Below are 16,630 nucleotides of genomic sequence, written 5' to 3' on the forward strand. Positions count from 1 at the left end.
TGTTTCTGACCAAATACTTATTTTCCACCATAATATGCAAATAAAAGGAAAAAAAAACAGACAATGTGATTTTCTGGATTTTTTTTTCTCAGTTTGTCTCCCATAGTTGAGGTCTACCTATGATGTAAATTACAGACGCCTCTCATCTTTTTAAGTGGTGGAACTTGCACTATTGCTGACTGACTAAATACTTTTTTTCCCCACTGTATTAAAAAAAGTTTATTTGCTTCTTAAAAACATGAAAAAACAATGTGGGTAACACAAAAAGCAGAAATATAAGGTTATATTTCTGCTTTTTGTGTTACCCACATTGTTTTTTCATGTTTTTAAGAAGCAAATAAACTTTTTTTAATACATCAGTGGATTGTTTCATCGCTGGAGCACACCCTTCTTTTCTGCTGATTGCTGACGCCCTGGACTGGGGCGGCTCCGTGCAGAGGACTTCCACTACTACAGACCAGTATGCTGTGGTGAGCTGACTTTCCTTTTCCCCTACCCTATCTTTTCACAATGAGTTTTTGGTTATTTTTTTTTTTACGCGGTGCTTCTGGAATAGGAGAATTCACACTGGACAGTTGGATTTGCTTTGTGCACGCCCGACATATTTTTTTTATGGACTTTTTTCCTTTTCAAAACACTTGTTTGTCCAGAATAATTTTTAAGCTGGCTTAAAAATGATGGTTATCGGCAGCACATCGTCCTGTGTAAACAGGCAATGCGCTGCCGAAAACATGATCCTGTATGGGGACAGAACAATCGTATTAACGAGCATGCTGTGCACATAAAATGTTTGTCAACCTGATTAAAACGCAAGATCCAGCAGTAGATTAACGCCCTGGATCGACCCATCAAAAGAGGCCATGACCACCATTGATTTATTATACTCGCTTATAAATCGCCATCATATTCCACAGCAATTTCCAGACATCATCATTTCTGTCCACATTGGGGCTCACAATATAAATGCCCTATCAGTATGTCTCTGGAATGTGGGGGAAACATGAAAACATGGGGAGAACAAACTCCTTCCAGATGTTGTCCTTGGTGGGATTTGAACCCAGGACCCCAGAGCTGCAATGCTAACCACTGAGCCACCTATGTCATAAAAAGCTCCTAGCGTTTACCCGCTATCAGTAATAGGTTCCTTCCTGACACATATTCATGTTTCCCAACTCTTGAACATTCTGACATAACCCGGAGGAATGTGGTTTTCATACTGCAATCATCAGGAAGTTTTAAGGGTCATACACAAACTTTCACTCATCTCTATCTCTTCTCACACATTCCTTTAGTAACCTTGAATCTCAGCCTATGATATTATCTTGTTATAATCCTGACTTTCTTTGTGCTATGGTTAAAATCTCAAGGCTGGCAACTTACGGACCTTGGTTCCCAGTCTACTATCGGTGAGAACCGTCTGGATTTTTAGCCTTGTTGTGTTTATTTTTTATTTTGTTTTCTTAATGGCTAAATTCGAATCATCTTGTAGCCAATCAGATATATTACAGAAGGTAAGCCAGTCAGATATATTACAGAAGGTATGTGTCTACATAACATGTTCTTCTAGGTTATGGTTGGAGACTAACACCTAAGCACGGAATCGCATCATATTACATCGCATTGTGACCAGCTATGAGGACCAATAATGTGGGGGCCGTACTCGCTCAGACTTTGTGTCTCCAACTCTCGGCCGGTGATTGACGGAACCTCAAAACCTTTTCTTGTACGATTCACAAGTGGTATCCATCACCAAAAAGTTCTCATGTTGAAAAAATATATATATCATGCTTTACACTTTTTTACTGGATACCGTGGTATGGTATAAAGTAGTCTACTACGCCATTCCCATCTACTCTTCCAGTTTTCTTATATATAACGGCTCAAAGGAGGGGAAAATAGGCCTCTCCACTGGGTTAATAAATCCTTATGGCTTATCGATTGTCCATGTCAGGAGTTTTCTTCCAGCGTACAAACTAAACAAGGTCATACACCCGATGGGAACCTTGCGTGTCCAACACAAAAATAGCCTCGGTCACCTTTGTCGTTTAGAAATAAACAGTTTGCCCATTTGACACTTGTGACAGGAACCAAGACAATTAATGATTCATTACTAGATATTTATTTTACACCTACCCCCTTGAGAATAAATAGGGCACCAAGCCCCGTTTGTATGTGATATCACAGGTGAAATTGTCTCTTTCCTGGCAGCTGGGTCTCTATGAGAAGTTAATATTTCACAAAAGTCTAGTAAATGTGGCTAATCAATGTGTAATTGGACAGCGTATGGATGGCGTGTAAGAATTTGTCTTACTTGTGAGAAGCGAATGTCCAGTCTGTGAGTTGTACAAGTGACGCATGTGTTCAGTGCATGCGTGACCTATTTGCAGCCTGTGTGTGCGTGCGACATGTCTTGTGTGCGCGCACCGCGTGCGTCTCGTGTGTGTGCGCCATTTGTGTGGTTGATGTCGTGTTTGTGCCATGTTTCTTCTTGTGCGTTTGCGACATGTCTTGTGTGTGAGGCATCTGTTTCGCATGTGTGGCATTTGTTTTGTGTGTTCGCGGAATTTGTGTGGTTAATGTCTTGTGTGTTTACGACATGTGTCTTGTGTGAGGCATGTGTCTTGTGTGAGCACTCCATTTGTGTGGTTAATGTCTTGTGTGTGCGCGCGCCATGTTTCTTGTGTTTTTGTGACGTGTGTTGCATGTGAGGCATGTGTCTTGTGTGAGCGCGCCATTTGTGTGGTTAATGTCTTGCGTATGCGCGCCATCTTTCTTGTATTTTTGTGACTTGTGTTGTGTGTGAGGCATGTGTCTTGTGTGAGCATGCTATTTGCGCCATGTGTGTTGTGTGTGAGGCATGTGTCTCGTGTGTGCGTGGCCTGTGTCTTGTGTGAGCGCGGCATTTACGTAGTTAATGTTTTGTGTGTGTGTGCCATGTGTCTTGTGTGTGAGGCATTGGTTTTGTGTGTGTGCGTGGAATTTGTGTGGGGCATGCGTCTCGCGTGCAATTGGGCTTGTGATCACCTAAGGAGTGGGACGTTTGCAGCACATGTCCTATGTATGTATAGGATGTGTGCAGGGTGTAACCGGACTGCACTACCCAGGACACTTTGATAAATCCCAATACCCACAGTTTTAAGGGTGCCCTAAAACTGCATTTCTTCAGAACCTCCTATCGCCTCCGCTCACTTATCTATCTGTTTTGCCCACACAAAATTTTATTCAAAACCAGGACCCTCGTACCATCTGTCCTCACACCCTTCATGCACTTAATAGCCTTCTGTGTCTGCACTGTTACACACACTGTCTGGTGACCGGTTCTTTATTACATTGATGGCCGGACCCGTACAATACAAGAACTTGTTACCATCCACCTTTTCTATCTCCCCCATGTCCTCATAGATGGTAAGCTTGCGAGCAGGGCCCTCGCTCCTCTCCGTATCTGTGATTTATGTGATTATTCTTATTCTGTAATGTCTTTTATTGTCTGTAGAAGTCCCCTCTAAAATGGAAAGTGCGCCGGAATATGTTGGCGCTATAGAAATGAAATTATTATTATTACCTGGAATTGTGACCAGTGAGTGAGTAATTTGCTGTACTTTTTCCGTGTGTGTGGCACATGTATGCCATGTGTCTCGTGTGTGTGTGTGCTTGTGTCTTATGTGTGGTTAAGGTGTATTTTATTTACATAGTAGGTAGGACCAAAATCTCTAAAAAACTGTCTGTGAAAACTTTATATGGAAGATCTTGTATCTAGCCCCATAGAGAAAAAACACAGGGTTGTCATATAGAACAACCTCCTTCGGGTTCACAAAGACCCTATAGTTTTGGGTTTTTTTAGATTCTTTTACTGTTTACATCATGGTTCTGCTTCACATGACCACGTAGCTATCAGATTGGGCCACGGTAATAAATTCCACAATTGGGCCCTATTAACCCCAGTGTGATCCTGACCTAACGTAATCGCTTTCAAGAAAATTATAAAATCCCTCACTGGAAATGTCAGATGGACGGAGCTTAGAAAATCCTTGTATAAACCTGACAACTCTGTGTGGTAAGCAGCACCGCACATTCGCTGCCGGTCTCTCGCTGCAGAATCCGTGAGTCACGGATTGCATCTGTAGGACATTCATCCATCCACCGGCTGACCAAGTGCTGAGAAGTTCTTCAGAATCTGCGGTGCGTAACACACAGTCTAATATCTCTGCTGCTGCAGAACATCTTGATTCCACACATGAAATGGTGCGAACCTCTTCTAAAGGCTTGTAATATTCTTATAATTTACAGTGGGAGCTACTGACAGATGGTAAATGGTACTGACGGAGATTTTATTCATATTCTGTGTATGGTGGATTTTTACCAGAATATTTCCATGTTTGGGCCCCCTGCCCTATTAAAATAATAACCTATTTCTGTGCACGCTCGTTACTGCGGGCATCTGTTAGCAGAGTGATCACAGCCGTCTATGGGCGGCCTGACTGCAAACACCAGAATGTGAACATGTTATTATGGATATATATATATATATATATATATATATATATATATATATATATATATATATATATAATCTGCTAAAAGTCGGTGGCATTCACCTAACTGCAGGTTGTATAACTGTATATTTGCACAAGCAGCCCTGGATTATGCACTAAAAATGAACGCCGAGCTGGTTTTATCCCAAATTTAAAATTATTTTAGTGTCTATTGCAAACAATAACATTTGTAGTGTCGCATTACTATCTTGTACATCCTGTACATTTAGAGGATCTTTCCAAATCTACCCTCATCTAAGCAATCGGCCTAACGTACACCACCTGCGTATACTTTATTGATTCCACGGGCTCTCAATTAGCAGACAGCGGTTAAAAAGAGTGGCCCTTTAGGACTCTGTTTGGCCGCCATGTGTCTGAATATTATTAAGGTTGTTGTCTGGTCTAAATGGATAAGTTTGCAGTCACGCTGACTGCAGACTTATGAATCCCCCCAGAGCACGCACTGTGCGCCGAGAGCATTCGCCAGTTTCTTCGCCAGGACCAGAGGGTACGTATGCGTTATGCTTACTCCTGGCCAGAGCCCGTCCAGTGGGCGCAGCCTCACTACATACCCGCTGATCCCGGCTCAGAAACCAGCAATCCCTCGCAGGGCACAGTTTGTGCGCTGGGGGATTCAGAAGTCTGCAGTCACACAGAGAGACAGCAGACTTACCAGTTTAGACCAAAAAAACCCTATAAGGATAGGTTCAAACAAATATAGTGATCTCCTCTGAGAACAGAGTCAGAATTTCTAAAAAATTCCAGAAAAACAGGATTACGACAATCCTCAACAGAGTTACTCTGGGCACCGTCTTGCCTCCGATTGTCTATTTTACAAAAATTTGGTTTGTCAGGTTTTTGTGGATGCCTAAAAAACAAAAAAAAAAAAAAAGATGAACACTGCCAGGACGGAGACCAGACAGTGTCCAGAGTGACCCCATCGGCATCATTCAAGTTAAGGGCTCCATCGGGAATCTGTTGGGCTTTTCATCAGAATCCCACTTTTTGGGGGAGAACCCGACTGAAACCCCAAAGTACCACTAAGTGGAGAGCCCTGTATGTTTGTGAGCCGAGCCTGACACTTTGGGTAAGAACAGCAAACTGTGGTTTACTACACAGTGGACCACCGCAAGAAAAACATAAACCATGCCTAATTTTTTTTTATAAAAGGTGTCCTACAGTGCCACGACATCCAGAGACAATGATCGATGTCGATTCCATATACATCACGAGTGATTATGCCCGCCAGCAGCCATTAATAAAGTGCACTTAGTTTTCTTCACTCTTCTTCTTTGAGCTGTTATACCACTTGAGGATGGCAGTGCCAGCGGTGCTGGCGACAACACAGAGAGCCCCGCCGATTGTTAGCCAAGTCGGTGTATGGTGAAAGAAAATAGCCTGAAAAATAAAAGCAAACACCACATCCATGCACCTCATGACAGATACCGGCCCGGCCTTCTCGATCTGTAAAGCCTTTACCAAAAAGGCCTGACCTCCCAGGCCCAGAACGCCTATAAATACCAGAAGCCATCTGTCTACTCCGCAGTAAGGTAAACGCCAGACACCAAGAGCAGACACGGCAATGACAGACTCGATGAGGCCAATGACGGCGTAGTACCAGATGGACAGAAAGTAATGTACTGACTTGCCCATTTTTCTCAGCACCACAATAGTCAATGAAGCACCAATGGCACCAGCCACTCCAGCAATAGTTCCCTTCATGTGGCTGGAGTAGTCACCATCAAAGTCGCCACTGGTCGACCCAAACAAAAACGGAGGCCGGGCTATCAGAACGACTCCTACTAGGGTGAAGATCATGAACACGATGTCCCAGATTGTACACCTCTCCTTGAGGAAAATGCAAGCAAATATGGTAGTAAAGGCCGGGCTGCTGAACATGATAACGGTGGCGTCGGCCAAGGGCATGGACTGGACAGCGTAATAAAGCAGTATCATGGCAGAGGAGCCAAGAAATCCTCTGAGGAAAAGGAAAATCCTTTGATCTTTGGGTCCTAAGAATCCAAGCCTGTAAGGAATAAAGGACAGAACATTAGCCACAGAAATTTAGAATTTGACCGATACATGGGCAGAGATCTAAGCAATAACTGCACCACTGAACCAAAACAATTTTGTCAAGGGAAAAAACTTAAGAATGAACGATCGTTTCAGCCGACAGATCACAAACAGTCTTCAGGTGGCATTAAGTCGGCCATTTTTATTTTTCCATCTAAAAGTAGGACAAAAATCTTTTGTTAAAAAAAAAAAAAAAAAGGTCGAGACATTTTTTCTTAGAACGTTCTTAAAATTACTGTTTGCTGGCTGCCTTGTATCACTGACAAGAGTGGACAGTATGGACTATAATGTGTCTGGGTGTGCTGGCATAAACAGTCGTTCATTAATGCAGCACACTATAGTCTAATGGGTATGGGGACGATCAGTATTCGGATTGCCTGATGGGGGAACCTATTCCTAAGCATCATTATAAGGCAATGTGCACACTAGGATTGTGCAATGGATATCACTTGGACTCACTGTAACCTCCGACCTTTAATGGGGTCCTTGAGATCTGGCTTGGTATGCATGCTCACCTAAGCTGATCATGCATGTATGTTCGATGGCTAATCTCACGCGGAAACAAAATAAGATATCCCATCCTTCTCCATCTCATCTGTCAGATAAACGTCAGAAGGTCCTCCTCCACACTATATGGCCAGTTTGTTATGCCTCTCATCTCGGGAAGTAATTGATGAAGATGGAGTGAAATCCAACCTCTCTGATTTCATATGGAGGATCTGCCGGTCAAGAGAGACAGAAGCTGGCCATACACATGACAGAGGTGTTCGTGCAACAGATATCTCTCCCACTTTCTCCATATACAGCAAGGCTTGAATCAGCTGAGAATTCAAGTGTTTCCAATGGTGAAAGAGAAGAAAGTCGCTGCCAGGCTCCTCTGGCGATGTCTCATCTTCTCTAAAAACAAAAAGGGCTCGATCGTTGAATTGTGTGAACTGACCAAGGGTCATACACCTACACTACCGCCCTAGCGGTCATACATGCATCACCCCCCCCACGTTATTAAATTAGTAAGCATACTGGATTTTAACTTTTGCAAGTTGTCAGCCAGAGGGCATGAAAATTAGACAAGCTGATATTTTTCATTATTAATGGGGTTTTCAACTTTCAACAAACTTTTGCCCATAACCTTGTAAAAAAATAACCAAGTTTTACTTACCCTCCCCGAGTCCGATGCTGTGTCTCTCCAATCTCTATTGTTTGGCTGCGTTCCGTCATTACCGCTGCAGCCAATCACCCGAGTTCAGCGGCACAGTACAAGCCAACGAGCTCAGTGATTGGCTGCAGTGCTGTCAACATGACGTCCCAACACCACCTAAAAAACAGAGACTGGCGCTGGACCAGGGGAGGGAAGTAAAGCTCAGTTTGTGTTTTTACAAGTAACTGAGCTAATGGTTAGAAGTTTATTGAGAAAGGACAACCCCCTTTAAGGTGATTACGGTGTTTAGCACATAGGCTTGTATTTTTTTCCTTTTTCTTAATATTTAACATTTCTTATTTGCTGTTATTGATGTATAACTCTGTTTCAAGTATGGAACACTGATCTATATCGATGCATCTTTTTGGATTGATGTTCATATGCTCTTTCTACTTTAATTCTGCCAGTGAGCGACTTAGATGTAAGTCGAAGCTCGAAACGCATTATTGTTTACCCAGTATGGGCTTTTAACCTGGTGACAATAAAGGTCATTTTAGCATTGAAACTTCTCAGTAAATTTGGACTTACTAACTTTGGTACTTACGAAAACAGACGTCAGGATCGGTAACAGATCGATCGTAAGTTATTCTCTTATATGTCATTAGTGATGAGCGAACGTGCTCAGATAACGCCTTATCCGAGCATGCTCGGGTGTTATCCAAGTATCTGGGCGTGCTTGTATACTATGTTCTAGTCCCTGTGGCTGCATGATTTGTGGATCTTTAAACATTATAGTCCTTGACCTCAAACCTGGGTCACATTCCGCACATACATCAAAACAACCATACCCTATACGGATATTAGGAATGTTTCAAGAAAAGGTTTTGTTAATAAAAATAAATTTATTAGTCAACATTTAAAGTTTACATAATATAGGTGCTCATAGATCAATCCAAAACGGGTTGGAATCAAAAACAAGCAGCCAGGTCACAAAATCAATTATATATACGATGCTGGGTGGAACATGAAATTCATGTATTCATTAGCATTCAAACTCCTAATAAAGTTGCACAAATTTGTAACTAATAAAAAGCAGCTTTGCCAGCAAATCAATGTATACAATGCATTCCAAACAGTGCATCATGGCGCCTGACCATAGCCTGCCATAAAGTGTCAATGTGCTAACTGAATCTCATTAGAAGCAGAGACCAAATGGTATAGGGCTTGTTACACGAAAACAGTTCACCACCCTTATGTGCATGACATCTCAAAGTACCTGTGCTGCGGTTTCGGGACTCACCATGTATCCCCTGACGCACGTTTCGGCGTTCCTTCTTCAAAAAGGCCAAATTTTGTGCTAAGTATCTCATATGTTTTTTCTAAATTCCAAAAGCCATTATGCTAGTCACATTTCATATATTTCATATTTGATATGCCTTAATGCAATTGAGTGCAACCATTTCCTTATTTTGATATGGAATGCATTGTATGCATCTGTGTGACAGCTCACCAGCGATCACATAGCGACTTACCAGCAATCCTGAAACGTTGATATCGTTGTCGGGATCGCTGGCAAGTCGCTATGTGCGTCTCCAGCTTAACAGCCGCAAACCATGCAGCCGCAGGGAAAAGAACATAATATACGAGCACACCTAGATAATCGGATAACACCCGAGCATGCTCGGACAAGACGTTATCCAACCACGTTCGCTCATCACTACATGTCACGTCAGATAGACTACAGAGAGCAAAGACCCTACCCTCTAAATGTTTTTTTAGATCACATTTTATATTTAGTCTTGTGACTTACTTGAAATAAATTAAACCCGGAAGCACAAGGAACATCTGGAACACACAACGTATCATGCTGATTTGCACAGAGTGCATATCCTCCACTAACTTAACCAACAAGGCGCTAGATGAGAAGAGCAGAGCAGACACAACTGTGTAGAAGATGCCAAGACCTGGACATGTGCACGTCTTTTTTCCTGCAAAGAAAGATAAAAACAAAGTATGAGAAGAGTGATAACTTAAGAGAATTAAAGCAGGTTTTCCAAAATCCCCCCCCAGCATTCTTCTGGTCTCCAAAAAAATATCTTTGTAACATTCTCACCTTACAGAAACGTCACCATTTTTGGGTAAGTGACGGCCCAACAATGAAGCACTCCCTTGTTTTTTTCTCCATAATTGCTCCCGCACCACCTGTCACACTCTGTACTACCTTTATATACAGCTCACTTCCACACAATTCAAACACCATCTTGATTCCTATATATCTTATCATACATTTTATTCCTCTATGCTTTGTTATAATTGGATTGTAAATATAAAGTGTTGGAGAATGACCTGTCATGTCCTTCATTATATCTGTATGACAGGAGCTGCTTAATCATCATCAATAATGGTGATAGGAGTTTCTGTGTTTTCCTATGGAGAAAGCGTGTGCTATTTTCTATGCTCTTTCATCATACAGAAACTTCTGGTGACCGAGATTCATAGAACATGATGGGTTTCCCCAGAGGGTTACCATGAGATAACATAACCCAACTGAATCGAAAATATCCATGAAATTCAGATAAAAACGGAAAACGACATAAGGTAATACTAGGGACATTGTAGATATTGGGAGACTAGTAACTGAATGAATTAAAAGAACAAAAACACTGAAGTGTTCATTCTAGTGTCTCATGGAAAGTCTTACACCATTTACTTGTCTAGTCACATGTGCTTTCTGAGTCTTGCTTTGTCATGTATCTGCAGTTGTATAGTAGAGGTGGGGGAGTCAACACTAAAAATGACGAAACTTACAGGCCGATGGCGGTCACATCGGAATAAAAAAGGGAAAAGTGCGAGAAAACAAAGACAGTAAAGTGACAAATTATAGGACCAGGAGGACCTTTATTAAAAAAAAAAAAATTGTGACTGTGAAAAACCCCTTGAATATAGTTTACTTATGTGATAAAAACACACAAACACAAAAGACCATGTATTCAAAAGAAACAATTTTCCTTCTCAATGAATCAGGGGCGTCTCACAAGTGGTGTGCGCCTCGCCGCAAATCTTACTCCAGTTAGAGACTGATTTACCATTTCTGGCGTAAGGAGCGGTCATGAATTAGTCGAGCTGCGGCATCATTCCCCCTCCGTGCCGCTGTCCTGACCATTTTTTCAGAGCTGGGCATAACTAGCAGCCAAAAATTGCCAATTTTTTGCTCAACTCTGCATTAAAAGTCACACCGTTAGTGTTCAAATCATTGCTTTCAGAAACTGAAGTTTAATCAAATATGCTAATCAGGGAGCTCGGTGCACCCCTGGTGTGGCCAAGATGCTCAGTTTCACTGGTTTTGCACCTTTCTGCCTCCCTCGCTCGTGATTCACGGAACTGGATTGCTTGGCCTGAGCAATGCCTGTAGAATCACCAGCAAGGGACATGCGAAACCAGTGGCTGGAATGATGCACTGACCCTCTCGGCCACACCAAGGGTGTACTGAGCACCCTATTTAGCATATTCCATTAAACTTCAGTTTCTTTAGGTGCAATTTTTATTGATGTTATATCTCCTACAATGTTCTAGTATATTCTGTTAGTTAGTGTTAATATGCAATAAGAGCGCTTTCTCCTGATATCAAACATTAATCCGTAATTGTGACATCAAAAAACAACTAGAGTATTTGTTTGGGATCTCACGGGGGCACTCCCCCACCCGTCACAAGAGAGCCCCCAATTGGGTCTGTCATCATGTCCGTCCTTTCCGGCGCGTAGTGACCTTTTTTTGGCTGTACCTGCGATTGACCTACAGTTGTGGCCAAAAGTATTGACACCCCTGCAATTTTGTCAGATAATACTCTGTTTCTTCCTGAAAATGATTGCAAACACAAATTCTTTTGTATTGTTATCTTCATTTAATTTGTCTTAAATGAAAAAACACAAAAAGAATTGTCCTAAAGCCAAATTGGATATAATTCCACACCAAACATAAAAAGAGGATGGACAAAAGTATTGGCACTGTTCGAAAAATCATGTGATGCTTCTCTAATTTGTGTAATTAACAGCACCTGTAACTTACCTGTGGCACCTAACAGGTGTTGGCAATAACTAAATCACACTTGCAGCCAGTTGACATAGATTAAAAGTTGACTCAACCTCAGTCCTGTGTCCTTTTGTGTACCACATTGAGCATGGAGAAAAGAAAGAAGACCAAAGAACTGTCTGAGGACTTGAGAAACCAAATTGTGAGGAAGCATGAGCAATCTCAAGGCTACAAGTCCATCTCCAAAGACCTGAATGTTCCTGTGTCTACCGTGCGCAGTGTCATCAAGAAGTTTAAAGCCCATGGCACTGTGGCTAACCTCCCTAGATGTGGACGGAAACGAAAAATTGACAAGAGATTTCAACGAAGATTGTGCGGATGTTGGATAAAGAACCTCGACTAACATCCAAACAAGTTCAAGCTGCCCTGCAGTCCGAGGGTACAACAGTGTCAACCCGTACTATCCATCGGCGCCTGAATGAAAAGGGACTGTATGGTAGGAGACCCAGGAAGACCCCACTTCTTACCCCGAGACATAAAAAAGCCAGGCTGGAGTTTGCCAAAACTTACCTGAAAAAGCCTAAAATGTTTTGGAAGAATGTTCTCTGGTCAGATGAGACAAAAGTTGAGCTTTTTGGGCAAAGGCATCAACATAGAGTTTACAGGAGAGAAAAAAAAAAGGCATTCAAAGAAAAAAACACGGTCCCTACAGTCAAACATGGCGGAGGTTCCCTGATGTTTTGGGGTTGCTTTGCTGCCTCTGACACTGGACTGCTTGACCGTGTGCATGGCATTATGAAGGCTGAAGACTACCAACAAATTTTGCAGCATAATGTAGGGCCCAGTGTGAGAAAGCTGGGTCTCCCTCAGAGGTCATGGGTCTTCCAGCAGGACAATGACCCAAAACACACTTCAAAAAGCACTAGAAAATGGTTTGAGAGAAAGCACTGGAGACTTCTAAGGTGGCCAGCAATGAGTCCAGACCTGAATCCCATAGAACACCTGTGGAGAGATCTAAAAATGGCAGTTTGGAGAAGGCACCCTTCAAATATCAGGGACCTGGAGCAGTTTGCCAAAGAAGAATGGTCTAAAATTCCAGCAGAGCATTGTAAGAAACTCATTGATGGTTACCGGAAGCGATTGGTCGCAGTTATTTTGGCTAAAGGTTGTTCAACCAAGTATTAGGCTGAGGGTGCCAATACTTTTGTCGGGTCCATTTTTGGAGTTTTGTGTGAAATGATCAATGTTTTGCTTTTTGCTTCATTCGCTTTTGTGTTTTTTCATTTAAGACAAATTAAATGAAGATAATACCAAAGAATTTGTGTTTGCAATCATTTTCAGGAAGAAACTGAGTATTACCTGACAGAATTGCAGGGGTGTCAATACTTTTGGCCACAACTGTACAACGTAGATGATAAAGCCCGAATAGAGCTGTTTACAGTATAAACTCCAAGAAAGAAGAAAACCGCTCTACACTGAATATACACAATAGAGGTAAAACTGAGGATCATATTGGACTGTGGTAAAATAAACACAACATATAATGTGCCTGCGGGGAAGCAAATAGCTATGAGGAAACATAACTATAAATACCAATGGTGTAAGAACCAAGGGTGTAACGACCACGGACACAGAGGTCGCAACCGGGCTCAAGCGGGTGAGGGGCCCGCAGACACGAACTTCGACTGGACAGGAGTCCTTGGACGCACAATCAGCTGTAGTATATTGTGGTGCAGAGACCAGTCGGGTCCATGAACAGCACTACACCCTACCGGCCAATCAGAGGCCACCAGCTGGCGTCGGCGGGCACGTGACTGTGGGCGCATGGTAGTGACATCATATGCTTCCAAAATAAAGGATGGAATCTCCAGCGCTGGACTTCAGTTAAAAATACATCATTTATTGTAAATTCTTAAAATCGAACAGAAAAAAAGTGTGGATAAGGACATACAGGCAGATGGGATCTCTGGTGGTCTCCAACCAACGCGTTTCGACCTAGAGGGTCTTACTCATGGTTCACACTAGACCAATACTGACGACTACAAATAGTACAAAAACTAGTAAATCACAGGTGTTGGACAAAAGAATTAATGAAAATAGGGAGTATCCCTACCAGTTAACTCTTGCAAACACTCAGCCTAATGTGGAGCTGAAACAAAAACTAGTCGGAAAAACAGGAAAAAAAAAAAAAAAAAACTAATAAAAAGATATCATAAGAATATAATAACAATCACAAAAATTATCAGAATAACCAGAATTGAATAGGACTAAGTAGAATGTAAATATACAGAAGAAAATATCAATCTAATTGCAATATTAAATCAAGTCGTTTGTTCAGACCTAATGGTACTCTTGTATTTAATTTAAAAATCCAAAAGGATTCACGATTTAATAATTTTCTCCAGCAGTTTCTTATCATTGTAAAACTGTTCATGGAGGTAAAACTGATAGTCTCAAAATTATAGCAATAGAGAAAGTCTATAGATCTACTAGGGGAGGTGATTTCAGGAGAAAATTATTAAATCGTGAATCCTTTTGGATTTTTAAATTAAATACTTGATTTAATATTGCAATTAGATTGATATTTTCTTCTGTATATTTACATTCTACTTAGTCCTATTCAATTCTGGTTATTCTGATAATTTTTGTGATTGTTATTGTCCAGCGCTGGAGATTCCATCCTTTATTTTGCTTCAGTCAACACCCCTGATCAAGGTGACTCCGTGCGCAGGAGGATTATGGATCGCAACCGAGACTGGTGAGCTGACCTCCCTTCATTTTCCCTATCCTTCTATAATTATATCATATGCTTCCGTCGCTTACATGCTGACGTCAGCTACCGGCTGCAGAAGAGGATGCCGCACAGAGGGAGGGGAGTATAATGCTTTATTTTTTTCTTTACATTAAAGAACGGCGACAGAACAGGGGACATATACCAAGATGGGGGATATATATACCAGAATAAGGGACATATATACCAGGATGGGGCCCAGGATAATGGTCATACATACCAGGATGGGGGACATATATACCAGGATAAGGGATATATATATATATACACACACACACACACATACATAGACACCAGGATGGGGGGGCCCGGACCAAATCTTGCACCGGGGCCCATTGAACTACGCCACTGGTAAGGAACCTATAGAATGGTATTCCAATCACTTAAAGTGGACCTGTCACCAGGTGAAAAGTTGCCATTTTTTGCTCTTATTTTATTCTAACTGCTCCACTTTTTTTTTTTTTAGTCCACCATACGGATTCTGAATTATGAGCTTTATTTATTTGGTGTTACTTTTTATTGTCTTTACTAAAGGGGCGTGACTCACAGAGTAATAATTCTGAGTAGCTTAAATACACGCCCCTGAGGATTCTGTGAGCCACACCCCCTTTATAAAAATAATATAAACTTGCATCTGGGACTCACATCTACTATCCATTTATGGCATATTGCATGGATGTGTGATAAATCTGTGACATGGGAATATCCCTTTAGATGGTTAATAAAGCGACCTATCCTAGCTGCACTCTTTGGGTAACTGCATACTGTACAGTGCGGATTTTGTGCATTGCTTTAATACATGAAGATTTTGTCGCAAAATTTCTCCTAGGCATAGCAAAGTGTGACGTTTTCAAAGATTCCCTCGCAAAGTAATGACATGTTGAAGATTTGAAAAATCAGCACCGCAGGACAATTAACGCATGGAAAATCTTTGTGACGTGAAGTTGAGAGTTTTAAAAATCTCAATAAATTTGTAAGTAATGTTTTACTGCCTGGAATTTTGCAAATCCGTGCAGAAAATCACCTCGATGTACATTTACCCTTTGGTTTTACGTGGAAACTGAAGACGCAGCACTTATTTGAAAGTACAGCTGACTAATGGTTTATGTCAATCCTTCTCCATGGCCTACACAGGACATAAGGGACTTTCCTATCTTAGCCCTTTATGGTGTATAGACAGGATTAGAGATGTGCAGCAGAGGGCTATGGAATGGGGTTTTCCAAAAATATCGACCCAAATTAATTATTGTAACATCTCTGTAACGATCAATTATTAATTTAAAAAAAAATTACATGGGGCGAGACGACCCTTCATGGAGAGTGTAAGGGCTCATTCTGACATCAGTTTTTTTTCGTAAGAGTGATTTCCATGTTTTTCAGAGCTAGCACTCGCACCAATGATAGTCTATGGAGTAGTTTACAAATCCAATTTTTTCCCCCGGGTGGTTTGAATAAAAGTACGGAGACCTGCCTAACATTGACCCGAGTGTGGGATTAAACTTGAAAATACAAGTCTATGGATCTGTAAAAATTGGACAGTCCTCCAATGAGATCGATGTACTGTCTGTGTTTCAAGCACTTTTTGAAGGGAACCTGTGAGCAGTTTTGGCCGATACGAGTTACGGCCACCGCCTTTCAGGTGTCGCAGGTCTGGGTCCGGCGCCTCCCATCTTGTTGTGATGCTACCCTCCTGCTTGCTTCATGGCTCCCCAGCATGGCGCTCCTGCTCAGGCCTACTTATCTGCCCTGTTGAAGGCAGAGCAAAGTACTGCAGTGCGCAGGCGCCAGGAAAGGTCAGAGAGGCCCAGTACCTGCGCACTGCAATACTTTGCTCCACCTTCAACAGGAAAGAAGTACGCCTGCACAGGAGTGCAATGCCGGGGAGCCTGTGTGGAGGACGGTGGGGCGTGTCATCCACATGAAGCAAGCAGGAGGGCGGCTTCGTAAGATGGGAGGCGCTGGACCCGGACCTGCGACACCCATCGGACCGGACCGCCCTGCAGGTGAGTATAATAAAAGCTATTTTTCTTCTCTTACAGGTCGGGGGCTTATATACAACATTATAGA

The 16,630-nt window shown here is 42.0% G+C and overlaps 1 protein-coding gene across 1 annotated transcript in view; it reads right to left on the reverse strand.

Annotated features, from left to right (window-relative positions):
• Positions 1-2,579: 2,579 nt before the first annotated feature.
• Positions 2,580-16,630, reverse strand: part of SLC35G1 (solute carrier family 35 member G1) — a 32,560-nt gene continuing 18,509 nt past the window's right edge. Inside the window, exons 2-3 of the mRNA XM_073555828.1 lie at positions 9,554-9,731; positions 2,580-6,558 (exon numbers count right to left, since the gene is read on the reverse strand). Coding sequence (XP_073411929.1) covers positions 5,802-6,558; positions 9,554-9,731 — 935 coding nt within the window. The 3' untranslated portion in view covers positions 2,580-5,801. The remainder of the gene's footprint in view (positions 6,559-9,553; positions 9,732-16,630) is intronic.

The sequence above is a fragment of the Dendrobates tinctorius genome, unplaced genomic scaffold (assembly GCF_039654945.1).
Source record: "Dendrobates tinctorius isolate UK_male_01 unplaced genomic scaffold, ASM3965494v1 ptg000230l, whole genome shotgun sequence".
NCBI lineage: Eukaryota > Metazoa > Chordata > Amphibia > Anura > Dendrobatidae > Dendrobates > Dendrobates tinctorius.